General features: G+C 43.6%; 1 protein-coding gene across 2 annotated transcripts in view; it reads right to left on the bottom strand.

Annotated features, from left to right (window-relative positions):
• Positions 1-27,670, bottom strand: part of LOC139565275 (NLR family CARD domain-containing protein 3-like) — a 41,353-nt gene that overhangs the window by 8,625 nt on the left and 5,058 nt on the right. The window contains exons 2-10 of one of the 2 annotated variants that reach the window (XM_071385473.1): positions 16,314-16,378; positions 14,924-15,061; positions 6,779-6,895; positions 5,521-5,605; positions 5,169-5,397; positions 2,995-4,795; positions 2,544-2,717; positions 517-690; positions 35-81 (exon numbers count right to left, since the gene is read on the bottom strand). In XM_071385473.1, the coding sequence (XP_071241574.1) occupies positions 35-81; positions 517-690; positions 2,544-2,717; positions 2,995-4,795; positions 5,169-5,397; positions 5,521-5,605; positions 6,779-6,895; positions 14,924-15,045 (2,749 nt within the window). In that variant the 5' untranslated portion in view covers positions 15,046-15,061; positions 16,314-16,378. The remainder of the gene's footprint in view (positions 1-34; positions 82-516; positions 691-2,543; positions 2,718-2,994; positions 4,796-5,168; positions 5,398-5,520; positions 5,606-6,778; positions 6,896-14,923; positions 15,062-16,313; positions 16,379-27,670) is intronic. The other variant, XM_071385474.1, reaches the window with a different exon arrangement.

Genomic DNA, 27,670 nt, shown 5'->3' with positions numbered 1-27,670 from the left:
CTTAGTCATATTCTTCACAGCAGTCAACACTCACATTTTCTAAGCCCAGGTTTCATTGTGTACTCTCCACCATGTTCCACACTGTAGCGGTAAGTAGAAAGAACAGACAGTCATTGAGTGATACAACAGAACTCACACACACACACACACACACACACACACACACACACACACACACACACACACACACACACACACACACACACACACACACACACCCACACACACATAGTCAAGCGTTGGTAAGAATGTTCAGTGTGTGTCTCTGTGTGTGTCCAGTGTGTGTGTGTGCCCAGTATGTGTGTGTGTGTGTCCAGTTTGTGTGTCCAGTGTGTGTGAGTCAAGTGTGTGTGTGTCCAGCGTGTGTGTGTCCAACACACAGGACACACACACATACACTGAACATACAGGACACACACACACATTTTGTCCAAGTGGTGGTAAGAATGTTTATCTTAACTAGCCTGATAAGTCAAACATGTATGATATGAACATTGACATAAACCCTCTACATACTTGAGTATCTCCAGTCTGCAGTGTGGATCCTCCAGTCCAGCAGAGAGCAGTCTGACTCCTGAGTCTCCTGGGTGATTGTAGCTCAGGTCCAGCTCTCTCAGGTGTGAGGGGTTTGACCTCAGAGCTGAGACCAGAGAAGCACAGCCTTCCTCTGTGACTAGACAGCCTGACAGCCTGCAAAGAGTCAAATCATATTAAAATCACACTCCTTTTCTTTGGTGGTGAAAATAGTGGCAGGATATTTTTTCAACATTTTCAGATACATCAGTGTGCTGAAAACTGCCATATCTATTCATACATTAATTTATCATTATTAGAAATTACAAATTATCAAAGTATTGTTTTTAGATAGAAACATGTAAAGTAAAAATATTTGAGTTGACTGACCAGACCAGTTTAAAAAGCAGTATCAGTCAAAAGACAGACAGTGAGGTATCAGATTTAGATTGTATTGAGTATACAGTCCACACCATATCTATTTTGACAGTGAAGCTAACATTTTAAATGTGTCTCTATACTCCAATATTTTGGATTTCAGATCAAATGTTTCATATGAGGTGACAGTATATAATGTTACCTTTTATTTGAGATTATTTTAATACATTTCTGTTTCACCATTTAGAAATAAAAGCACTTTATGTATCTAGTCACCCCATTTGAAGAAGTCATAAGTATTCTGACAAATTCACTTATAGTGTATTAAAGTGGTAAAAAGTGTAGTATTTGGTTGTAAACTCGTTGGTTGCATTTGCAGTTTGTTTTGGGTAATGTTTTTTGCCCGATAGTAACTGAATGGTGGATGAAGATTGGATAAATTTTCTTTCTAAGTGAGTAGATAACATGTTTCTAAACAATAATAAATTAATCCTGATGATGCCATGATTAGAAAGATCATGAATGAATCGTGAAAAATAATGAGTGAGAAAGTTACAGAGGCTACAACAAAACATGCTAACCTCTCACCATTACCAATAACAGAGGCTACAACAAAACATGCTAACCTCTCACCATTACCAATAACAGAGGATACAACAAAACATGGTAACCTCTCACCATTACCAATAACAGAGACTACAACAAAACATGCTAACCTCTCACCATTACCAATAACAGAGGCTACAACAAAACATACTAACCTCTCACCATTACCAATAACAGAGGATACAACAAAACATGCTAACCTCTCACCATTACCTATAACAGAGACTACAATAAAACATGCTAACCTCTCACCATTACCGATAACAGAGACTACAACAAAACATGCTAACCTCTCACCATTACCAATAACAGAGGCTACAACAAAACATGCTAACCTCTCACCATTACCAATAACAGAGACTACAACAAAACATGCTAACCTCTCACCATTACCAATAACAGGAGAGGTTAGCATTTTTTCTGATCTTTGTGCCTCTGTAACTTTGTTATTCGTCATTATTGACAATTAATTCATGATTATTCATAATCATGGTAGCATCCACATGAATGTAGAAGTGTTCAGAAACATCTTCTATTCTTACTGACAATACAAGTGAAGTGACTCCAAAATGACAGGACATTATTCACCATTCAGTTTCTATTAGGAAAAACATCATCCAAAACACAACCAAGACAAACTGCAAATGTATTCAACAAGTTTGTAGAATCACAAGCTTGATGGAATCACTGCAGGCATGGAATATGGGACCAAAATCTAAACATACGACTACTTTCATACAATATAAATGAATTTGTCCAAAATAATATCGACTTTTTCAACTGGGAGAACTACATACATAAAGTGCTGTCATTTCTAAACGGTAAAATATATATGTATGAAAATACCCTAAAATAAAAGTTGACATTCTGTACTGTCACCTAATATTAAACATTCTATCTCAAATCAAAAATGCTGGAGCATAGCACCAAATTTAAAACTGTAAGCTTCACTGTCCAAACACATGGTGAGGACTATGTGTTTCTGGTAAACACATGTGGATCTGGTGAATAGTTATCACTTGTTGACCAACTACAGGAATACTGACCTCAGAGTCTCCAGTTTACAGTGGGGATTCCCCAGTCCAGCAGAGAGCAGCTTCACTCCTGAATCCTTCAGGTCATTGTTACTCAGATCCAGCTCTCTCAGGTGTGAGGGGTTTGACTCCAGAGCTGAGACCAGAGAAGCACAGCCTTCCTCTGTGACTCCACAGCCTGACAGCCTGACAAAGAGATCATCATGACTTCACAAACACACTGTTAATTTAACGAGTAATGTAGAAGGACAATGGCAGATTAATTTGGTTTATTCTCCCAAACAACATAATCTTCCATCTCCTAGAATTGTATGGTCATATTGTTATACTAATGTGAACATCAATGCATTGATTCAATATGTTATTCAATACAATATCATATACATATTATAATACATATTTTTCTCTAAACTGAATATTTCTTCCTGATGATTAGTTCTTATATGTAATTTGATGTACTCACAAAACAGCTCTGGATGCTTTGACCACTGGCAGCAGCCTCAGAAGACCTTCCTCTGATCTGGAGTATTTCTTCAGGTCAAACACATCCAGCTCCGTTTCTGAAGTCAGCAACACAAAGACCAGAGCTGACCACTGTGCAGGTGACAGGTTGGCTCTGGAGAGAATTCCTGATCTCAGGTAGCTTTGGATCTCCTCCACTAGAGAATGGTCATTCAGTTCATTCAGACAGTGGAACAGATTGATGCACCTCTCTGGAGAGGGATTCTCCCTGATCTTCTCCTTGATGTACTTGACTGTTTCTTCATGGCTCTGTGAGCTGCTTCTTGACTTTGTCATTAGACCTCGTAAGCGCTTCTGATTGGACTCCAGTGAGAGGCCCAGAAGGAAGCGGAGGAACAGGTCCAGGTTTCCTGTCTCACTTTGTAAGGCTTTATCCACAGCACTCTTGTAGAAAGTAACTTCAGGCTCGTCGTTTGTTTGCAATTCATTCAAGTAGATGAACATTGATTGAGGTTCATCCATTAGATTCTCATTGTTGTTGATGAATGAGAGGAACACATATACAGCAGCCAGAAACTCCTGAATGCTCAGATGAACAAAGCAGTACACCTTGTCCTGGTACAGCCCACATTCCTCTTTAAAGAGCTGTGTGCACAATCCCGAGTACACTGAGGCTTCATTGACATCAATGCCAGCCTCTTTCAGGTCTTCTTCATAGAAAATCAGATTGCCATTCATAAGCTGCTGAAAAGCCAGTTTTCCCAGTGACAGAATGCTCTCTTTATTCCAGTGTGGACCTGTCTCTTCTCTCCCAAGATACTTTTCATTCTTCTGTTTGGTATGAAACACCACAAGGTGTGTGTACATCTCAGTTAGAGTCTTGGGCATCTCTTCTCTCTTATGTTTCAGCATGTGTTCAAGGACTGTTGCAGAAATCCAACAGAAGACTGGAATGTGGCACATGATGTGGAGGCTCCTTGATGTCTTTATGTGTGAGATGATTCTGTTGGACAGGTCCTCATCACTGAATCTCTTCCTGAAGTACTCCTCCTTCTGTGGGTCATTGAACCCTCGTACCTCTGTCACCTGGTCAACACACCCTGCAGGGATCTTATTGGCTGCTGCAGGTCGGGTAGTTATCCAGAGGAGAGCAGAGGGAAGCAGATTTCCCTTGATGAGATTTGTCAGCAGAACATCCACTGAGGTTGACTCTGTGACGTCCCAACACATCTTGTTCTTCTGGAAGTCTAGGGGCAGTCGGCACTCATCCAGACCATCAAAGATGAACAGAACTTTGTACTTGTCGTAATTGGAGATTCTTGATTGTTTGGTTTCCATTGAGAAGTGATTAAGAAGTTCAATGAAAGTGTGTTTGTCCTCTTTCATCAAATTCAGCTCCCGAAAAGGGAATGAAAATACAAATTGAACATCCTGATTTGCTTTTCCTTCAGCCCACTCCAGAGTGAACTTCTGCACAGAGACTGTTTTTCCAATGCCAGCGACTCCCTTTGTCACCACAGTTCTGATAAGTTTGTCTTGTCCAGTTAAGGGTTTGAAGATGTCGTTACATTTGATTGCAGTCTCTGGTCTTGCTTGTTTCCTGGTTGTTGTCTCAATCTGTCTCAGCTCATGTTCATTATTGACCTCTCCTGTTCCACCCTCTGTGATGTAGAGCTCTGTGTAGATCTTATTGAGAAGTGTTGGGTTTCCTTGTTTAGCGATCCCCTCAAATACACATCGAAACTTCTTCTTTAGATTAGATTTGAGTTCACGTTGGCAAATCACAGCAGGATCATCTGAATCTAGAAATAACACAGAGGATATTAATATTATGTCTCTTTTAATGCCTACAGTATTGAAGGACTGTTATAACGTTTAAATTATAATCATTTATTCTCTTAACTGTCTGTGCAAATGTGTAAATGTTTTCAAAATGCATTACAGACTGGTGTGACTGATTATATTATTATTGGTATTATTGATGGTATTATTAATGTTGTCTCTCTCTCTAAATTAATCAACACAACACATCCCTGCTGCTACTTGATGAGGTCACTAGGTGTTGTGTTAAGGCTGCTACAATATCATTGAGTTACACAGCTACTTTAGCTGCACTTTAGCTACAGCTTTTAAATGTTATAAAACATCATTCAACATGAGGCAGACAGATCTTACATTTCTCCAGTGTGTCAGCAAGCTCCTTCTGGTTCATTTTCCTCAGGACGTGCAGTGTGATCTTCAGAGCCCCCTCTCTGGCACTGCTCTCCTTCTTCTCATCTTCAGCGTCCACCACTTCCTTATCCTGCTTCTGACTCTCAAAGCCTTCTGGGAGTTCTGGACTAAGAATCCTCTTGAACATCTTCAGCTCGTTCTTCACAAAAGTCATAATTTTCTCTTCAAGCAACTGAAATAAATCAAGTAAATAAGTTAAGCAAGAGAATAAATTCATTAACACAATAATGAATGATTGACAGATCAACTTTACTTGAGGTAAACAAAAACAAATGTACATAACAGGACCACATACAGTGAATATGGAGGCCAGGTCTGTTTGATGACTCTGGGAAGACTGACCACTGAGAATCTCTGACTCTGATCTCTCCTGTTGTTTTCTGTGGACAAAACATGAGATTACATCTCCTCATCCAGGGAGTGCACACACACGCACGCACACGCGCGCACACACAGGGTGTGAATGTTGTGTTTTAGGACTATGACAATTGACATAAGGATTTGTTTATGGGTTATGAAAACAACCAAAAGAAATGGGAAAATGGGAGAGGAGAAATGTCTAGACAGTGTTGTTTTTTACTTAATACCCATCCCGGATCCGGGAGCATCCTCATCAAAAAAGCTGACTAGCATAGCCTAGCCTAACGGGACAGGGATATCATATAATATAATTTTCATGAAATTACAAGTCCAATACAGCAAATGAAAGATAAACATCTTGTGAATCCAGCCATCATTTCCGATTTTTTAAATGTTTTACAGCGAAAACACAATATGTATTTATATTAGCTAACCACAATAGCCAAACACACAACGGCATATTTTCACCATGTTTCCACCGCATAGGTAGCTTTCACAAAACCCACAAAAAGAGATAAAATTAATCACTAACCTTGAACAACTTCATCAGATGACAGTCTTATAACATCATGTTATACAATATATTTATGTTTTGTTCGAAAATGTGCATATTTATAGCTACAAATCCTGGTTTTACATTGTAGCCACCATCACAAATAGCACCAAAGCAGCCAGAATAATTACAGAGAGCAACGTGAAATACATAAATACTCATCATAAAACATTTATGAAAAATACATGGTGTACAGCAAATGAAAGATAAACATCTTGTGAATCCAGCCAATATTTCCGATTTTTTTAAGTGTTTTACATTGAAAACACAATATGTATTTCTATTAGCTCTCTACAATAGCCAAACACACAACGCCATTTACTCCCCGCCAAAATAGCTTTCACAAAACCGACAAAATAGAGATAAAATTAATCACTAACCTTGAACAACTTCATCAGATGACAGTCTTATAACATCATGTTATACAATACATTTATGTTTTGTTCGAAAATGTGCATATTTAGAGCTGCAAATTGTGGTTATACATTGTGAATACGTAGCAACAATTCACCAAAACTCCGGAGATATTTTGGACAGTCACCTAATCTAATCAAAGAACTCATCATAAACTTTACTAACTTTACGCCCCCCTATTCACAAGAAGTTAACTCACTGACCATGACCCATGAGTTATTTTTACCTTTGTTCAGTAGAAAAGTCTCCCGCTCTAAAGTTTATAGGTTTATTCATAGACCAGTCACTCTTCATGGACACACAGCTGGGAACAGGGGAGGCTGGTCTCTCCTGCTTGATTGGTCTTCAACACAACAGAGACAAACATTACATCTCTCATCTAATCTGAGCTCAGACGGGGAAACATAAGAAGAATTCCAAAATGCAATAAATCTATATCACTTTTCAGAAATGTCCTTAAATTTGCTGTTGTTTCTTAAAGAAATTATGAAAGAGACTGTTGTGTTTGTTCACTATCAAATCATTGGATGGGTTTGTTCAATGACAGCCATGTATTTGTTTTAAATCTATCACTTGATGGTTTCATTTCAGAGAGACAAATAGTCATGGGTATTTGCTAGATGCTATATATCTGCCTCACTCTCAGAGAAATCAGTAGTACTGCTAGGTTTTATACAGTCAAATGTGACCGACAGGCTCGATTTGGTCTTATGTCACAAAATTTGAAACTGTGTTTTTCACATAAGATAAAAGCAGAGACTCGGATGGTATAAAATAGTATATCATACACTACAGTTGAGGAACAATGGGAAAGTAATTCTGCTTTGAACATTGATAAACTTGTAACCTCACTTTTGAGAAAATGTCCTTTGAATGTTTGGTTCCTACTGTAGAGCTCTTCTTTGTCTACAGGACTGTTACTTTGGCAGATAATGTCACCCATCTAAATAAATATATTTATTTTTATATAATTAACTACATGTATGGTGTTTTTGGTTGATGTCAGTTTCATTGTTTGTTATGCTATAAATGGTTATTTTATGGTCGTAAGTGGTAAAATGAACTACAAAATGTTATATCTTGCAATTCTTATCTTGCAATGTATCTTGCAATGTATGGTGTTTTTGGTTGATGTCAGTTTCATTGTTTGTTATGCTATAAATGGTTATTTTATGGTCGTAAGTGGTAAAATGAACTACAAAATGTTATATCTTGTAATTCTTAGTAATTAGTACTTTTGTAAGGAATTACACATTATTTATTACTACCGCAGTTGCTAAATAATTCCAATAGATGGCAGCATAAGACCACTAATGACATTTCAGAAGGTTAGTTTAGTTTTCTCCCTGGATTCACCACCACTCCCCCTCACAGGAAAACTCCTGTGTGCATTTCTTTCTGCCCCTTTCTACACTGCCAACGCAAGAGGAAGCACTGAACAAAACATACAAAACATACAGTCAATAATACAGTAGAAAAAAGAAAACAAAGTCTATATACAGTTAGTGCAAATTAGGTCAAATAAGGGAGTTAAGGCAATAAATAGGCCATGGTGGCGACGTAATTACAATATGGCAATTAAACACTGGAATGGTAGATGTGCAAAAGATGGATGTGCAAGTAGAGATACTGTGGTGCAAAATGAGCTAAATAAATAAATACAGTATGGGGATGAGGTAGATAGATGGGCTGTATACAGATGGGCTATGAACAGGTGCAGTGATCTGTGAGCTGCTCTGACAGCTGGTTCTTAAAGCTAGTGAGGGAGATGGGAATCTCCAGCTTCAGTGATTTTTGCAGTTCGTTACAATCAGTGGCAGCAGAGAACTGGAAGGAAAGACGACCAAAGGAGGAATTGGCTTTGGGGATGACCAGTGAAATATACCTGCTGGAGCGCGTGCTACGAGTGGGAGTTGCTATGGTGACCAGTGAGCTGAGATAAGGCGAAGCTTTACCTAGCAGAGACTTGTAGATAACCTGTATCCAGTGGGTTTGGCGACGAGTATGAAGTGAGGGCCAGCCAACGAGAGCGTACAGGTCACAGTGGTGAGTAGTGTATGGGGCTTTGGTGGCAAAACGGATGGCACTGAGATAGACTACATCCAGTTTGCTGAGTAGAGTGTTGGAGGCTATTTTATAGATGACATCGCCGAAGTCAAGGATCGGTAGGATGGTCAGTTTTACTAGGGTATGTTTGGCAGCATGAGTGAAGGAAGCTTTGTTGCGAAATAGGAAGCCGATTCTAGATTTCATTTTTGATTGGAGATGCTTAATGTGAGTCTGGAAGGAGAGTTTACAGTCTAGCCAGACACCTAGGTATTTGTAGTTATCCACGTATTCTAAGTCAGAGCCGTCCAGAGTAGTGATGCTGGATGGGCGGGCAGGTGCGGGCAATGATTGGTTTAGTTTAATTTGCGTTTAAGAGCAGTTGGAGGCCACGGAAGGAGAGTTGTATGGAATTGAAGCTCGTCTGGAGGTTAGTTAACGCAGTGTCCAAAGAAGGGCCAGAAGTATACAGAATGGTGTCGTCTGCGTAGAGGTGGATCAGAGAATCACCGGCAGCAAGAGCAACATCATTGATCTATACAGAGAAGAGAGTCGGCCCAAGAATTGAACCCTGTGGCACCCCCATAGAGACTGCCAGAGGTCCGGACAACAGGCCCTCCGATTTGACACACTGAACTCTATCAGAGAAGTAGTTGGTGAACCAGGCGAGGCAATCATTTGAGAAACCAAGGCTGTTGAGTCTGCCAATAAGAATGTGGTGATTGACAGAGTCGAAAGCCTTGGCCAGGTCGATGAATACAGCTGCACAGTAATGTCTCTTATCGATGGCGGTTATGATATCGTTAAGGACCTTGAGCGTGGCTGAGGTGCACCCATGACCAGCTCGGAAACCAGATTGCATAGCGGAGAAGGTACGATGTGATTCAAAATGGTCAGTAATCTGTTTGTTAAGCCCAAGTCCACTTTGTGTCCCATCGTCCAGAATGCCACACTAGATACATTTGCTAAGAAATTGAATTTTGATGTGGAGAATCTGTTTAAGGGTAAAATTGACTCCAACCAAACACAACGTAATCTTTCTAAGACAGAGCGGGAAGCAGTTGAATCATTGTCCAAAAATGAACGGATTGTGGTTAAAACAGCAGACAAAGGTGGCTCTACAGTAGTGTGGAGTAAAGACAAATATGTGACAGAAGCCTACCGTCAATTAGACAATGATGAATTCTACCAATCTCTTACCTTCAACCCTACAGAGGACCTAAAAACTGAATTGAAAGGGATCCTAAGAAGCTAAGGAGAATGGTTACATTTCAGACAATGAGTTCAAATGTCTTTTCAATGGCAGTCCGCGTATGGCTTCTTTTTACCTTCTTCCAAAGGTCCACAAAAATCTTGAAAATCCCCCAGGCAGACCAGTCATTAGTGGTAATGAAAGTCTGACAGAACCCATCTCTAAGTACATTGATTACTTTATTAAGCCATTTCTGCCGTCACTCCCAGCCTATCTTCAAGATACCACAGATGTGTTGAACAAAATTAAGGAATTGAACAATATAGGTACAGCTTCCTTTTTAGTCACCATGGATGTGGAGTCTCTATACACCACCGTTGAGATGCCTCCTACAGAATTAATTGTCTCACTGACTGAATGGACTCTTAATCATAACATCTTTATCTTTCGGGACTGTATTTTTAAACAGGTCAAAGGATGTGCCATGGGAGCTTGCTACAGCCCTTCCTATGCTGGTTTGTACTTGGGTAAATGGGAAAATGACTTCATTTTGGATCCTTCTAATAACCATTTTTTTGACCGGATTATATGGTGGGGACGCTATATTGATGTTGGCCTGTTTTTGTCCGGCTCAGAAGATGAACTTATTTCCTTCCACCAATACCTTAACAGCATTAACCCTAACGTCAAACTAACTATGGAGAACAGTAAGGATAACATTCATTTTTTGGAACTCGACATTTGTAAAAATGACAAAGTTTGTTTGCACACATCTATCTTTAGGAAGCCTACAGATGGGAATACCATTCTGAGGGCAGACAGCTTTCACCCCAAAAGGCTAAAAGAAAACATTCCATATGGCCAATTCCAAAAGAGTCCGCAGAATTTGCGATCAGGAAACAGACTACAGTGTCAAAACTGCTGAATTGGAGAATCGCTTCTTGAATCGGGGCTATAGCGTTCAGGTCCTGAAAGATGCCGGTATAAGGGCTGGATTACTTGACAGAGAGAACTTATTGCGAAGGGGAGTGCCTCGTGATACATCGGAGAGAGTGTATTTTGTTACAAGATACAGCACTGAAGCAGAGAGCATTAAAATAATCATTAAAAAATCATTAAAGAATCATTAAAAAAAATTGGGGAATCATCCTAAGTGATACGCTACTACGCCAAGTCTTTCCTGAGCCACCAGTCATAAGCTTTAAGAGATGTCCTACCCTAAATGACAAATTAGTCCACAGTTATCTTCCGGGTGACTCTCAAAAAACTTGGCTTGACCACCAAGGGCTCTTTTAAATGTAACCATTGCAACCATTGCAGTAATATTGTACAGAAAAAGTATTTTGTTGACACAGCTTCCAAAATGGAGTATTACGTCAAGCATTTCATTAACTGCAAAACCACTCATGTCATCTATAGATTGGAATGTCCACAGTGCAAGGTGTTCTACATTGGAAGGACAAAGAGACGCCTTCAAGACCGCTTAGCGGAACACAAGTACGCCACGCGGGTAGGTAATGAAGACTACCCCATGGCAAGGCACTACAAGTCCTTACACCATGGCAACCCTGCCTCCCTACAAGCTATGGGTATTGATCATATTCCGGCCTCTATTAGAAAAGGGGACCGTCTTAAACAGTTAAACCAAAGGGAAAGTTTTTGGATTTACAAACTACAGGCCACTAAATACCCTGGTTTAAATGAAGATATGGATTTCTCACCCTTCCTGTAGGGTCATGATGGGTCCATTTGCTGTCATCTAGTGGACATTTTGCTCTATTGCCCTCAGCTATGGTTAGACTGTTGTTGTTCATGTTTTGCTGTGTTCTAGTGTACTATAGTATATTTAGCTATCTTATTCTTGACACTTCTCCCAGTCATATTTAACGTTAGAACTACCTTTTAGTGTTCTGATACTTCTAGTTTGGAGTTGTATTTTTATGATAACATAGCTACAGTATTTCAATGTGCATAGTATTGCTTACTAGGTGTGTCCAATCAATTGTGTAACCACTCCCTCTTCCAATTAGGGCTAATTGATAAGCTGTTTAAAAGAGGACCTTGTATTCCTCTTTTTTTGTACTCCCTGACGAAGGCCATGCAGCCGAAACGCGTCTGTTTTTTAAAAACTTTGTTTCTATTGAACATGCCATACTAATAAAGGCATTTTAATCAATTATATGAAGAGTGCCTTGGTCCTCCTTTCTTTTTGAATCTGTTTGTTAACTTGGCTTTCAAAGACCTTAGAGATGCAGGGTAGGATAGATATAGGTCTGTAGCAGTTTGGGTCTAGAGTGTCTCCCGCTTTGAAGAGGGGGATGACCGCGGCAGCGATCCAATCTTTGGGAATCTCAGACGATACGAAAGAGAGGTTGAACAAGCTGGTAATAGGGGTTGCAACAATTTTGGCAGATAATTTTAGAAAGAGAGGGTCCAGATTGTCTAGCCCGGCTGATTTGTAGGGGTCCAGATTTTGCAGCTCTTTCAGAACATCAGCTATCTGGATATGGGTGAAGGAGAAATGGTGGGGGCTTGGGCGGGTTGCTGTGGAGGGTGCCGGGCAGTTGACCGGGGTAGGGGTAGCCAGGTGGAAAGCATGGCCAGCCGTAGAGAAATGCTTATTGAAATTCTCAATTATAGTGGATTTGTCGGTTGTAACAGTGTTTCCTAGCCTCAGAGCAGTGGGCAGCTGGGAGGAGGTGCTCTTATTCTCCATGGACTTTACAGTGTCCCAGAACTTTTTTGAGTTAATACTGCAGGATGCAAATTTCTGTTTTAAAAAGCTAGCCTTAGCTTTCCTAACTGACTATGTGTATATTGGTTCCTAACTTCCCTGAAAAGTTGCATATCACGGGGGCTATTCGATGCTAATGCAGAACGCCACAGGATGTTTTTGTGCTGGTCAAGGGCAGACAGGTCTGGAGTGAACCAAGGGCTATAGCTATTCCTGGTTCTAAATTTTTTGAACGGGGTATGCCTATTTAAGATGGTGAGGAATGCACTTTTAAAGAATAACCAGGCATCCTCTACTGTCGGGATGAGGTCAATGTCATTCCAGGATACCCCGGCCAGGTCGATTAGAAAGGCCTGCTCGCAGAAGTGTTTTAGGGAGCGTTTGACAGTGATAAGGGGTGGTCGTTTGCTCGCAGACCCATTACGGATGCAGGCAATAAGGCAGGGATCGCTGAGATCTTGGTTGAAAACAGCAGAGGTGTATTTGGAGGGTGAGTTAGTTAGGATGATATCTATGAGGGTGCCCGTGTCTACAGATTTGGGGTTATATCTGGTAGGTTCATTGATAAATTGTGTGAGATTGGGTGCATCAAGCTTAGATTGTAGGTTGGCCGGGGTGTTAATAAGCATGTCCCAGTTTAGGTCACCTAGCAGCACGAGCTCAGAAGATAGATGGGGGGCAATCAAATCACATATGGTGTCGAGGGCACAGCTGGGGGCAGAGGGTGGTCTATAGCAAGCGGCAATGGTGAGAGACTTGTTTCTGGACAGGTTAATTTTTAGAAGTAGAAGCTCAAATTGTTTGGGTACAGACCTGGATAGTAAGACAGAACGATTATCAATAAACCTGAACATAAATTCAGTCACCTCTGTTTGAGAAAAACATATTTTCCCAATAGATTCATTGTCAAATACATCAACCAGCATCGAGCCGCTAGTAGTCATCTCAGCTAAAAAGCTTGTGTGGTCACTCTGCCTTCTCGAGGGGCATGTTGAGGTAAATTTGCTAACAACGAGGCTTGCATGATGTAATTTATTGGTGGGCTGGAAGACGCACTCTTGTCTTTTCTATTCCAAGGTTGTTTACTCGCAATATCAGATATTAACATCATTTTTTATAATGCATGTATACTAAGGTTGAGGTTCTGACTAGTGATAATTTACCCGGGGTTCAATACCTGCTATAGTCACAATTTTTTGCTCTCCCAAAAGCAACACAGCCCCAATACGAGATATATAGCTGACTAAAGTAATGAGTGACCATTTTAGAAAATCATGTCTTTGGTTGCATGCTATTTTACGTCAGTCATATTGCTGCTTGTAGCCTATAACTGATGCTTCGTGGTCTTATGCTGCCATCTATTGGACATATTTAGCAATAAAAAGTAATTAATTCATGTACAGACATTGGTGAGGCAGCTGCGAATAAAGTGTATTTTCTTGATAATTCCTTAGATCAGTCTCAAACCTGCCACATCTATCCCACGCCAATTGCTGGACTTTCACATAGAGGTTACCAGGTCACCCAGTTCAAACCACATTTTAAAAATAAAACTAATGTGTCTTGTTTATCAAGTCATGCCTTGCAATAATAAATATAATAAAATAACAAAACAATAAAAGCAAAATGCTTAGACAGGTTTTGATTAACAAAATAATCAAAATGCTATTTAGTACTATAATTGTATTTACTAACATAATATTATTACTAAAATAGTTTCTAAAAGTGTTCTAGGCTACCCTACCCTAGAATTAGGGTTAAGGCTAAAATAGGTAAAAGGTAGGGTTAGAGTTTCTGTATAGCACTTTGTGACATCTACTGATGTAAAAAGGGCTTTATAAATACATTTGATTGATTGTTAGGTTTAGGGTTTTTAAGGCAAAAAACAGTATGGGTTTATAGCTCTCTTGCTCCTCCCTGTGGCCTTCTGTGGGTACTACATAACTCATTCACGACACCTGCTAGGCTCATAATCTGAGGTAGCAACTGTGTCAGATCTACAAATCAATGAGCTAGACCTGTCCATTTGGTTTGTAACTCAGTGAACCTGTGCAGCATTCGCTCAATTCGATGCCTATGAATGAAGATTTCGATGCATATCAAATTACCCAGAACAATTCAGAACAATTCAGAAAAAACAAATTGTGAAAAATAAAAATAATCTTAATTAGAACATGTATACTGGCTGTTTAAATCGGCCACATCTTGAAAAAGAGGACATGCTTTAATAATAATAATAGTAATTTAATAAAGATATACCCATCTAAAATCGATTAACTGTAAATCTGAGAACAGTAATATTGAAGGTAACCAGAAGCAACCATTTCTGATTAAAAAAACAAATGTGATGCATTTTGGAAATAAACTCTTAATAATTATTTCAAAAATTGTCATCTCACCTCTTAGCTTTGGTGTCATGTTGCCCAGAGAGACGCCTTTTAGAGGCAGGTCCCTCCTCTCTCTCCCCAGAGAGACTCCTTTTAGAGGCAGGTCCCTCCTCTCTCTCCCCAGAGAGACTCATTTTAGAGCACTGACCCCTAAACAGAGATCCAACATGTTGGTTGTGGTTAACACAGTAATTCTTTAATGTCAATTGTTATCATTTATTAATTATCTCTTATGAAACATTTACTAACAGACATATCGAAACAGTCAGGTGATTTAATGCAATCACATGAATATGTAGTTGTGAAATGACATCTCCATGGTAACTGTCAAAATATTAATAATAATAATAAGTCACTGTTTGTTAAGGTAGTTATAAACAGTACAGCAACACATGGCCATGTCTCACAATTATTTGTATTAATTAAAAGAAGGCTAATTATTGTCTTTCAATCTGTTATTTTCTAAATGTATCTGAGAATACAGACAGAAGGGCTAAAACGGGCATGAATGATCTGAGGGGGAAATCATTGATCCATTCAGAAAGTTTATTTGCAACAAGTAAGAGATGTTATATTATGTAAAGTAGGCTAGGTTATAATGTATAGTAGTGGGTTGTTAGTGATATGTAGATGTTATATTATGTAAAGTAGACTAGGTTATAATGTATAGTAGTGGTTTGTTAGTGATATGTAGATGTTGTATTATGTAATGTAGGCTAGGTTATAATGTATAGTAGTGGGTTGTTAGTGATATGTAGGTGTTATATTATGTAAAGCAGACTAGGTTATAATGTATAGTAGTGGGTTGTTAGTGATATGTAGGTGTTATATTATGTAAAGCAGACTAGGTTATAATGTATAGTAGTGGGTTGTTAGTGATATGTAGATGTTATATTATGTAAAGTAGACTAGGTTATAATGTATAATAACAGTTTGTTAGTGATATGTAGATGTTATATTATGTAAAGTAGACTAGGTTATAATGTATAATAGTGGGTTGTTAGTGATATGTAGATGTTATATTATGTAAAGTAGGCTAGTTTATAATGTATAATAGCAGTTTGTTAGTGATATGCAGATCAAGGTCTATACCTCGGCTATAGCCTACATATCATAGATGACCAGCCTAAACCTGTTCAGATCAGTTGACAGAGACCATCAGGTTTGTCAGCATGATAAGTGGTCATAGCTCAAACCTACTCTGACTATTGAATGTCTGACGTTGACCTAACCTTATAATAGTTTGTAGGTAGCCTAGACCTACAGTACGAGAGTCTGCCCATCTTTCCTACATGTATTTAATGTTACAGAGAAATATGTGCCACAGTTTCAACAGCCATTTTGTAACTGCGTAGGCTACAAACATACTTTTAATTTCATATGAGGAAATCGCTTAACTTACAGTCACTGGTGCAGCCGCCTGTTTTCTTGCAGATGTAGCTTTCATAGGCAACTCATTCAACCAGCCTAAACAACAGTAAATAAAAGATGTCAAATGGTCAAAAGCGAATCCTGATAGAGCCATATACATTAGAGAGAGGTACATATATCCTGATAGAGCCATATACATTAGAGAGAGGTATATATATCTTGATATAGTCATATACATTAGAGAGGTATATATATCCTGATAGAGCCATATACATTAGAGAGAGGTATATATATACTGATATAGTCATATACATTAGAGAGGTATATATATCCTGATAGAGCCATATACATTAGAGAGAGGTATATATATCCTGATATAGTCATATACATTAGAGAGAGGTATATATATCCTGATAGAGCCATATACATTAGAGAGAGGTATATATATCCTGATATAGCCATATACATTAGAGAGAGGTATATATATCCTGATATAGTCATACATTAAAGAGAGGTATATTGCTACAGATGTTGGATCTTAATTTGAACCAGTTTGCTACAGCAGGAGATTAATCCTGCAGCAACAGGTCATGTGCATTACTATGTAGATTATAGTTAATGAACCATTTTAAAATGGAAAAGTGTAATGTATCATCTTCAGAAACTTTTTTTTAAAGCTTAAACAAACTCAAATACAGTACAAGTTTTACTTTTCCTGCAACAGGTTGATCAAATTAAGATCCTACATCTGTACAGAGATTGTCTTTATCTGAATAAGGCAGTTTGAGTTATTAACAATAACGTCGCAACTGTCAGCTGCTGAAACCTCTGTGATTGGATGTTAAAGACCCCCATCTGAACAGTTTCTTTCCCCTTGCTGTGGCCCTATCCATTATGGCCACCTGGCCCATAGAGACTAAAGGACTATGCTGTGGCCCTCACCATTCTGGCCACCTGGCCCATAGAGACTAAAGGACTATGCTGTGGCCCTCACCAACTGGGCACCTGGCCCATAGAGACTAAAGGACTATGCTGTGGCACTCACCAACTGGCCACCTGGCCCATAGAGACTAAAGGACTATGCTGTGGCCCTCACCAACTGGACACCTGGCCCATAGAGACTAAAGGACTATGCTGTGGCCCTCACCAACTGGCCATCTGGTCCATAGAGACTAAAGGACTATGCTGTGGCCCTCACCAACTGGCCACCTGGCCCCTCGCTCCAACTTCCGGGTTGGAGCGAGCGGTCGCATTCGCACTTTGGTCCGCAGGTAGTATAACTTTTCATTACATTTCATTACATTTCATTATAGTACAACGGTTTGATTTGTCTAATCTTAGCAATTTCTTCTTAGCTAGCTACATAGCCGTCTTTGTATCAAAGATAATTGCGTAATTATCGTATTTCGTCGTCCTAACGCAGTCTACACTGCTATCTGCTATCTGCCCAGCAGCTAGCCAGCTAGCAAACGTCCACCGTCTACCGAATAGCAGCACTGTAGCAACTATTACACTCAACTGAACGACTTGATTAGTGTAGTGTTAGCTAGCTACATAGTTGTCTTTGCTGTCTTCGTATCCAAGATAATTGTGTAGTTTAGAGTGTGTAGTTTTAGAGTGATTATCTTAATTTACCGAGGTTAGCTAGCCAGCTATTTGTCGTCCTTAACGTAGGAGACACTGCTAGCTAGCCAACAGCTAGCCAACGTCTACCGAATAGAACTTCCGCACTCAACAACCCGGTCGCATTCCGCTTCGCTCCACAGGTAGTATCACATTTTCATTTCATTTCATTACAGTACAACGGTTTGATTTGTTTGATCGTAGCTAGCTACATAGCTAGCTACATAGCCGTCTTTGTATCAAAGATAATTGTGTAGTCTAGAGCGATTTTCTAGGTTAGCTAGCCAGCTATTGTCGTTCTTTTAACGCAACGTAACGTAATCAACACTGCTGGCTAGCCAGCTAGCCCCCGAATAGCAGCACTGTAGAAACTATTACACTCAACGGAACGACTTGATTAGTGTAGTGTCAACAACGCAGCCACTGCCAGCTAGCCTACAAAGTCAACAACGCAGCCACTGCCAGCTAGCCTACTTCAGCAGTACTGTATCATCTTAATCATTTTAGTCAATAAGATTCTTGCTACGTAAGCTTAACTTTCTGAACATTCGAGACGCGTAGTCCACTTGCCATTCCAATCTCCTTTGCATTAGCGTAGTCTCTTCTGTAGCCTGTCAACTATGTGTCTGTCTATCCCTGTTCTCTCCTCTCTGCACAGACCATACAAACGCTCCACACCGCGTGGCCGCGGCCACCCTAATCTGGTGGTCCCAGCGCGCACGACCCACGTGGAGTTCCAGGTCTCCGGTAGCCTCTGGAACTGCCGATCTGCGGCCAACAAGGCAGAGTTCATCTCAGCCTATGCCTCCCTCCAGTCCCTCGACTTCTTGGCACTGACGGAAACATGGATCACCACAGATAACACTGCTACTCCTACTGCTCTCTCTTCGTCCGCCCACGTGTTCTCGCACACCCCGAGAGCTTCTGGTCAGCGGGGTGGTGGCACCGGGATCCTCATCTCTCCCAAGTGGTCATTCTCTCTTTCTCCCCTTACCCATCTGTCTATCGCCTCCTTTGAATCCCATGCTGTCACAGTTACCAGCCCTTTCAAGCTTAACATCCTTATCATTTATCGCCCTCCAGGTTCCCTCGGAGAGTTCATCAATGAGCTTGATGCCTTGATAAGCTCCTTTCCTGAGGACGGCTCACCTCTCACAGTTCTGGGCGACTTTAACCTCCCCACGTCTACCTTTGACTCATTCCTCTCTGCCTCCTTCTTTCCACTCCTCTCCTCTTTTGACCTCACCCTCTCACCTTCCCCCCCTACTCACAAGGCAGGCAATACGCTCGACCTCATCTTTACTAGATGCTGTTCTTCCACTAACCTCATTGCAACTCCCCTCCAAGTCTCCGACCACTACCTTGTATCCTTTTCCATCTCGCTCTCATCCAACACTTCCCACACTGCCCCTACTCGGATGGTATCGCGCCGTCCCAACCTTCGCTCTCTCTCCCCCGCTACCCTCTCCTCTTCCATCCTATCATCTCTTCCCTCTGCTCAAACCTTCTCCAACCTATCTCCTGATTCTGCCTCCTCAACCCTCCTCTCCTCCCTTTCTGCATCCTTTGACTCTCTATGTCCCCTATCCTCCAGGCCGGCTCGGTCCTCCCCTCCCGCTCCGTGGCTCGACGACTCATTGCGAGCTCACAGAACAGGGCTCCGGGCAGCCGAGCGGAAATGGAGGAAAACTCGCCTCCCTGCGGACCTGGCATCCTTTCACTCCCTCCTCTCTACATTTTCCTCTTCTGTCTCTGCTGCTAAAGCCACTTTCTACCACTCTAAATTCCAAGCATCTGCCTCTAACCCTAGGAAGCTCTTTGCCACCTTCTCCTCCCTCCTGAATCCTCCTCCCCCTCCCCCCCCCCTCCTCCCTCTCTGCAGATGACTTCGTCAACCATTTTGAAAAGAAGGTCGACGACATCCGATCCTCGTTTGCTAAGTCAAACGACACCACTGGTTCTGCTCACACTGCCCTACCCTGTGCTCTGACCTCTTTCTCCCCTCTCTCTCCAGATGAAATCTCGCGTCTTGTGACGGCCGGCCGCCCAACAACCTGCCCGCTTGACCCTATCCCCTCCTCTCTTCTCCAGACCATTTCCGGAGACCTTCTCCCTTACCTCACCTCGCTCATCAACTCATCCCTGACCGCTGGCTACGTCCCTTCCGTCTTCAAGAGAGCGAGAGTTGCACCCCTTCTGAAAAAACCTACACTCGATCCCTCCGATGTCAACAACTACAGACCAGTATCCCTTCTTTCTTTTCTCTCCAAAACTCTTGAACGTGCCGTCCTTGGCCAGCTCTCCCGCTATCTCTCTCAGAATGACCTTCTTGATCCAAATCAGTCAGGTTTCAAGACTAGTCATTCAACTGAGACTGCTCTTCTCTGTATCACGGAGGCGCTCCGCACTGCTAAAGCTAACTCTCTCTCCTCTGCTCTCATCCTTCTAGACCTATCGGCTGCCTTCGATACTGTGAACCATCAGATCCTCCTCTCCACCCTCTCCGAGTTGGGCATCTCCGGCGCGGCCCACGCTTGGATTGCGTCCTACCTGACAGGTCGCTCCTACCAGGTGGCGTGGCGAGAATCTGTCTCCTCACCACGTGCTCTCACCACTGGTGTCCCCCAGGGCTCTGTTCTAGGCCCTCTCCTATTCTCGCTATACACCAAGTCACTTGGCTCTGTCATAACCTCACATGGTCTCTCCTATCATTGCTATGCAGACGACACACAACTAATCTTCTCCTTTCCCCCTTCTGATGACCAGGTGGCGAATCGCATCTCTGCATGTCTGGCAGACATATCAGTGTGGATGACGGATCACCACCTCAAGCTGAACCTCGGCAAGACGGAGCTGCTCTTCCTCCCGGGGAAGGACTGCCCGTTCCATGATCTCGCCATCACGGTTGACAACTCCATTGTGTCCTCCTCCCAGAGCGCTAAGAACCTTGGCGTGATCCTGGACAACACCCTGTCGTTCTCAACTAACATCAAGGCGGTGGCCCGTTCCTGTAGGTTCATGCTCTACAACATCCGCAGAGTACGACCCTGCCTCACACAGGAAGCGGCGCAGGTCCTAATCCAGGCACTTGTCATCTCCCGTCTGGATTACTGCAACTCGCTGTTGGCTGGGCTCCCTGCCTGTGCCATTAAACCCCTACAACTCATCCAGAACGCCGCAGCCCGTCTGGTGTTCAACCTTCCCAAGTTCTCTCACGTCACCCCGCTCCTCCGCTCTCTCCACTGGCTTCCAGTTGAAGCTCGCATCCGCTACAAGACCATGGTGCTTGCCTACGGAGCTGTGAGGGGAACGGCACCTCAGTACCTCCAGGCTCTGATCAGGCCCTACACCCAAACAAGGGCACTGCGTTCATCCACCTCTGGCCTGCTCGCCTCCCTACCACTGAGGAAGTACAGTTCCCGCTCAGCCCAGTCAAAACTGTTCGCTGCTCTGGCCCCCCAATGGTGGAACAAACTCCCTCACGACGCCAGGACAGCGGAGTCAATCACCACCTTCCGGAGACACCTGAAACCCCACCTCTTTAAGGAATACCTAGGATAGGATAAAGTAATCCTTCTCACCCCCCCCCCCCCCCCTTAAAAGATTTAGATGCACTATTGTAAAGTGGCTGTTCCACTGGATGTCATAAGGTGAATGCACCAATTTGTAAGTCGCTCTGGATAAGAGCGTCTGCTAAATGACTTAAATGTAAATGTTAAATGTAGAGACTAAATGACTATGCTTTGGCCCTCAACAACTGGCCATCTGGCCCATAGAGACTAAAGGACACAACTGTGGCCCTCACCAACTGGTCACCTGGCCCATAGAGACTAAAGGACTATGCTGTGGCCCTCACCAACTAGCCATCTGGCCCATAGAGACTAAAATACTATGCTGTGGCCCTCACCAACTGGCCATCTGGTCCATAGAGACTAAAGGACTATGCTGTGGCCCTCAACAACTGACCACCTGGCCCATAGAGACTAAAGGACTATGCTGTGGCCCTCACCAACTGGCCACCTGGCCCATAGAGACTAAAATACTATGCTGTGGCCCTCACCAACTGGCCATCTGCCCCATAGACACTAAAAGACTGTGCTGTGGCCCTCACCAACTGGCCCACCTGGCCCATAGAGACTAAAGGACTATGATGTGGCCCCCACCCACTGGCCCACCTGGCCCATAGAGACTAAAAGACTATGCTGTGGCCCTGACCAACTGGCCATCTGGTCCATAGAGACTAAAGGACTATGCTGTGGCCCTCACCAACTGGCCACCTGGCCCATAGAGACTAAATGACTATGCTGTGGCCCTCAACAACTGGCCATCTGGCCCATAGAGACTAAAGGACACAGCTGTGGCCCTCACCAACTGGTCACCTGGCCCATAGAGACTAAAGGACTATGCTGTGGCCCTCACCAACTGGCCATCTGGTCCATAGAGACTAAAGGACTATGCTGTGGCCCTCAACAACTGACCACCTGGCCCATAGAGACTAAAGGACTATGCTGTGGCCCTCACCAACTAGCCACCTGGCCCATAGAGACTAAAATACTATGCTGTGGCCCTCACCAACTGGCCATCTGGCCCATAGACACTAAAAGACTATGCTGTGGCCCTCACCAACTGGCCCACCTGGCCCATAGAGACTAAAGGACTATGATGTGGCCCCCACCCACTGGCCCACCTGGCCCATAGAGACTAAAAGACTATGCTGTGGCCCTGACCAACTGGCCATCTTGTCCATAGAGACTAAAGGACTATGCTGTGGCCCTCACCAACTGGCCACCTGGCCCATAGAGACTAAAGGACAATGCTGTGGCCCTCACCAACTGACCACCTGGCCCATAGAGACTAAAGGACTATGCTGTGGCCCTCACCAACTGGCCATCTGGCCCATAGAGACTAAAGGACTATTCTGTGGCCCTCACCAACTGGCCATCTGGCCCATAGAGACTAAAGGACTATGCTGTGGCCCTCACCAACTGGCCACCTGGCCCATAGAGACTAAAGGACTATGCTGTGGCCCTCACCAACTGGCCACCTGGTCCATAGAGACTAAAGGACTATGCTGTGGCCCTCACTAACTGGCCATCTGGCCCATAGAGACTAAAGGACTATGCACTCTACACTGCACACCACATCAAGCCATCTCTGAACTGTAAACTAAATAACTGAACTATAATGCACTGTTCATCTCTCTTAGATATATGAATACTGATACTGTAAATGTGGACATCCACTGTTTATCAACTGTATATCCACTGTACTGTATATCAACTGTATAGCCACTGTTACTGTATAGCCACTGTACTGTATAACAACTGTATAGCCACTGTACTGTATATCAACTGTATATCCACTGTACTGTATATCAACTGTTAAGCCACTGTATTGTATATTGTATATTGTATATTGTATATCCACTGTTCATTCTCTTGTAGCTCTTTCCTCTCTACCTAGTTGTGTATAATGTTGTAGGGAAACTTTGTGTAAACTATTCTGTCTGTATTCTGTCTCTAAATGTTGTCTATCACTAGCAGCACCATATCACCTTGTTAAATGATGTGTACAGATGTAGGATCTTAATTTGATCAACCCCCACTGCAGAAGAACTTTCCTGCAATGCAGGAAACGTTCAACTTGTAGTGTATTTGAGGTTTAAAAAGGTTGTATTTTCCACTTTCAAATGTCAGACTTGATTTTCCCATAAAAAAAATCTATCAACACCATGTATCAAATGTATCAACTTCTTTCATTATAATCCCCATAATAATTCACATGTCCTGTTTGCTGCAGGATTATTTTCCTGCTTTAGCAAACTGGCTCAAATGAAGATCCTACATATGTACAGTACCAGCTCGGTACCTTCAGCTTGTCAACACCTCTTACAAAAACAGGTAATGATGAAGTCAATCTCTCTTCCACTTTGAGCCATGAGAGATTGACATGCATGTCACTAAGGTTAGCTCTCAGTGTACTTTTAAGGGCCAGCCGTGCTGCCCTGTTCTGAGCCAACTGCAATTTTCCACAAATCCCTCTTTGTGGCACCTGACCACACTACTGAACAGTAGTGCAGGTGCACAAAACCAGGGCCTGTAGGACCTGCCTTGTTGATAGTGCTGTTAAGAAAGCAGAGGAGCTCTTTATTATGGACAGACTTCTCCCCATCTTAGCTACTGTTGTATCAATATGTTTTGACAATGACAGTTTACAATCCAGGTTTACTCCAAGCAGTTTAGTCACCTCAACTTGCTCAATTTCCACATTATCCTTTACAAGATGTAGTTGAGGTTTAGGGTTTAGTGAATGATTTGTCCCAAATAAAATGCTTTCAGTTTTGGAAATATTTAGAACTAACTTATTCCTTGCTACCCATTCCGAAACTAACTGCAGCTCTTTGTTAAAACCTCTACGGACCCCCCATCCCGGATCCGGGATCATCCTCATCAGAAACGCTGACTAGCATAGCCTAGCCTAGCGCCACAGGGATATCATATAATATAATTTCATGAAATCACAAGTCCAATACAGCAAATGAAAGATAAACATCTTGTGAATCCAGCCAACATGTCCGATGTTTAAAATGTTTTACAGCGAAAACACAAAATATATTTATGTTAGCTCACCACAATAGCCCAAAACACAACGCCATTTTTTCACCGTAAAGATAGCTTTCACAAAACTCACAAATAGAGATACAATTAATCACTAACCTTTGAACAACTTCATCAGATGACAGTCTTATTGTCACGTTCTGACCATAGTTCTTATGTGTTTTGCTTGTTTTAGTGTTGGTCAGGACGTGAGCTGGGTGGGCATTCTATGTTGTGTGTCTTGTTTGTCCGTTTCTATGTTTGGCCTAATATGGTTCTCAATCAGAGGCAGATGTTTTGTGTTGTCTCTGATTGGGAATCATATATAGGTGGCTTGTTTTGTGTTGGGGATTGTGGGTGGTTGTTTCCTGTCTCTGTGTTTTCTCTGCACCAGATAGGGCTGTATTGGTAAGCCACGTTTGTTATTTTGTATTTTGTAAGTGTTCACTGTTTAATAGTCATTATTAAATCATGTTGAACACGATCCCTGCTACACCTCCTCTTCTCTTGAAGAGAAGGAAGGCTGCCGTTACAGAACCACCCACCAATCTCGGACCAAGCAGCGTAGCAACGGGCAGCAGCGGCAGCAGCGGGACCAGGAGAAATGGACTTGGGAGGACGTGTTGGAAAGGGTTGCTACACATGGGAGGAGATCCTGGCTGGTAAGGATCGCCTTCCATGGGAACAGGTGGAGGCAGCTAGGAGAGCGAAAGCAGCTGAAAAGGGGAACCGGTGTTATGAGGGAACACGGCTGGCCAGGAAGCCCGAGAAGAAACCCCAAAAATTTCTTGGGGGGGGGGCTAAAGGGTAGTGTGGCGAGGTCAGGTAGGAAACCTGCGCCCACTTCCCATGCTTACCGTGGAGAGCGGGAGTACGGGCAGACACCGTGTTATGCGGAAGAGCGCACGGTGTCTCCTGTACATGTGCTTAGCCCGGTGCGGTACATTCCAGCTCCACGTATCGGCCGGGCTAGAGTGGGCATCGAGCCAGGTGCCATAAAGCCGGCTCAACACATCTGGTCTCCAGTGCGTCTCCTCGGGCCGGTGTACATGGCACCAGCCTTACGTATGGTGTCCCCGGTTCGCCAGCACAGCCCAGTGCGGGCTATTCCACCTCGCCGCACTGGCCTGGTTACGGGGAGCATTAAACCAGGTAAGGTTGGGCAGGCTCGGTGCTTAAGAGCTCCTGTACGCCTTCACGGTCCGGTATATCCGGCGCCACCTTCCCGCCCCAGCCCAGTACCACCAGTGCCTACACCACGCACCAGGCTTCCTGTGTGTCTCCAGAACTCTGTTCCTCCTCCACGCACTCTCCCTATGGTGCGTGTCTCCAGCCCAGTACCTCCAGTTCCGGCACCACGCACCAAGCCTATAGTGCGCCTCGAGAGTCCAGTGTGCCCTGTTCCTGCTCCCCGCACTAGCCTTGAGGTGCGTGTCTCCAGTCCGATACCACCAGTTCCGGCACCACGCACCAGGCCTACTGTGCGCCTCAGCAGGTCAGAGTCGGCTGCCTGCCCAGCGCCGTCTGAGCTGCCTGCCTGCCCAGCGCCGTCTGAGCTGCCTGCCTGCCTGCCCAGTGCCGTCTGAGCTGCCTGCCTGCCCAGTGCCGTCTGAGCTGCCTGCCTGCCCAGCGCCATCTGAGCCATCCGTCTGCCCAGCGCCATCTGAGCCATCCGTCTGCCCAGCGCCATCTGAGCCATCCGTCTGCCCAGCGCCATCTGAGCCATCCGTCTGCCCATCGCCATCTGAGCCATCCGTCTGCCCAGCGCCATCTGAGCCATCCGTCTGCCCAGCGCCATCTGAGCCATCCGTCTGCCCAGCGCCATCTGAGCCGCCCGTCTGTCCCGAGCCGTCTGAGCCGCCCGTCTGTCCCGAGCCGTCAGAGCCGCCCGTCTGTCCCGAGCCGTTAGAGCCGTCCGTCAGTCAGGAGCCGCCCGTCAGTCAGGAGCCGCCAGAGCTGCCCGCCAGTCAGGAGCCGCCAGAGCCCCCCGCCAGTCAGGAGCCGCCCGCCAGTCAGGAGCCGCCAGAGCCGCCCGCCAGTCATCAGCTGCCCTCCAGTCCTGAGCTGCCCTCCAGTCCTGAGCTGCCCTCCAGTCCTGAGCTGCCCTCCAGTCCTGAGCTGCCCTCCAGACCGGAGCTGCCATTCAGTCCGGAACTGCCCTTCAGTCCGGAGCTGCCCTTCAGTCCGGAGTTGCCCCTCTGTCCTGAGCTACCTCTCTGTCCTGAGCTACCTCTCTGTCCTGAGCTGTCTCCTCTATCTAGGGGGGACCTTTGTGAAGGTTCCTAGACCAGGGTCGGGGGCGAGGGTCGCCACTCAAAGGACGCTAAGGAGGGGGACAAAGACAATGGTGGAGTGGTGTCCTCGTCCTGCGCCGGAGCCGCCACCGTGGACAGATGCCCACCCAGACCCTCCCCTTGAGTTTTAGGGGGTGCGTTCGGAGTCCGCACCTCAGGAGGGGTGTACTGTCACGTTCTGACCATAGTTCTTATGTGTTTTGCTTGTTTTAGTGTTGGTCAGGACGTGAGCTGGGTGGGCATTCTATGTTGTGTGTCTTGTTTGTCCGTTTCTATGTTTGGCCTAATATGGTTCTCAATCAGAGGCAGATGTTTTGTGTTGGGGAATCATATATAGGTGGCTTGTTTTGTGTTGGGGATTGTGGGTGGTTGTTTCCTGTCTCTGTGTTTTCTCTGCACCAGATAGGGCTGTATCGGTAAGCCACGTTTGTTATTTTGTTATTTTGTATTTTGTAAGTGTTCACTGTTTAATAGTCATTATTAAATCATGTTGAACACGAGCTACGCTGCGTCTTGGTCCGATCCCTGCTACACCTCCTCTTCTCTTGAAGAGAAGGAAGGCTGCCGTTACACTTATGACCTCATGTTATACAATACATTTATGTTTTGTTTGAAAATGTGCATATTTATAGCTACAAATCATGGTTTTACATTGTGCCATGGTCACATATGGCACCAAAATGTCCGGCGTAATTTTAGACAGCCACGTAATCTAACAGAAACTCATCATAAACTTTGCTGAAAAATACATGTTGCACATATAATTAAAGATACACTGGTTCTTAATGCAACCGCTGTGTTAGATTTAAAAAAATTACTTTAGTACAAAGCACAGCATGCAATAATCTGAGACAGCGCTCAGCCATTCTCCGCCA

Source organism: Salvelinus alpinus, chromosome 36, assembly GCF_045679555.1.
Source record: "Salvelinus alpinus chromosome 36, SLU_Salpinus.1, whole genome shotgun sequence".
Lineage (NCBI taxonomy): Eukaryota > Metazoa > Chordata > Actinopteri > Salmoniformes > Salmonidae > Salvelinus > Salvelinus alpinus.
The sequence above is the reverse complement of the archived record's forward strand: the minus strand, read 5'-3'. Positions and strand labels throughout refer to the sequence as shown.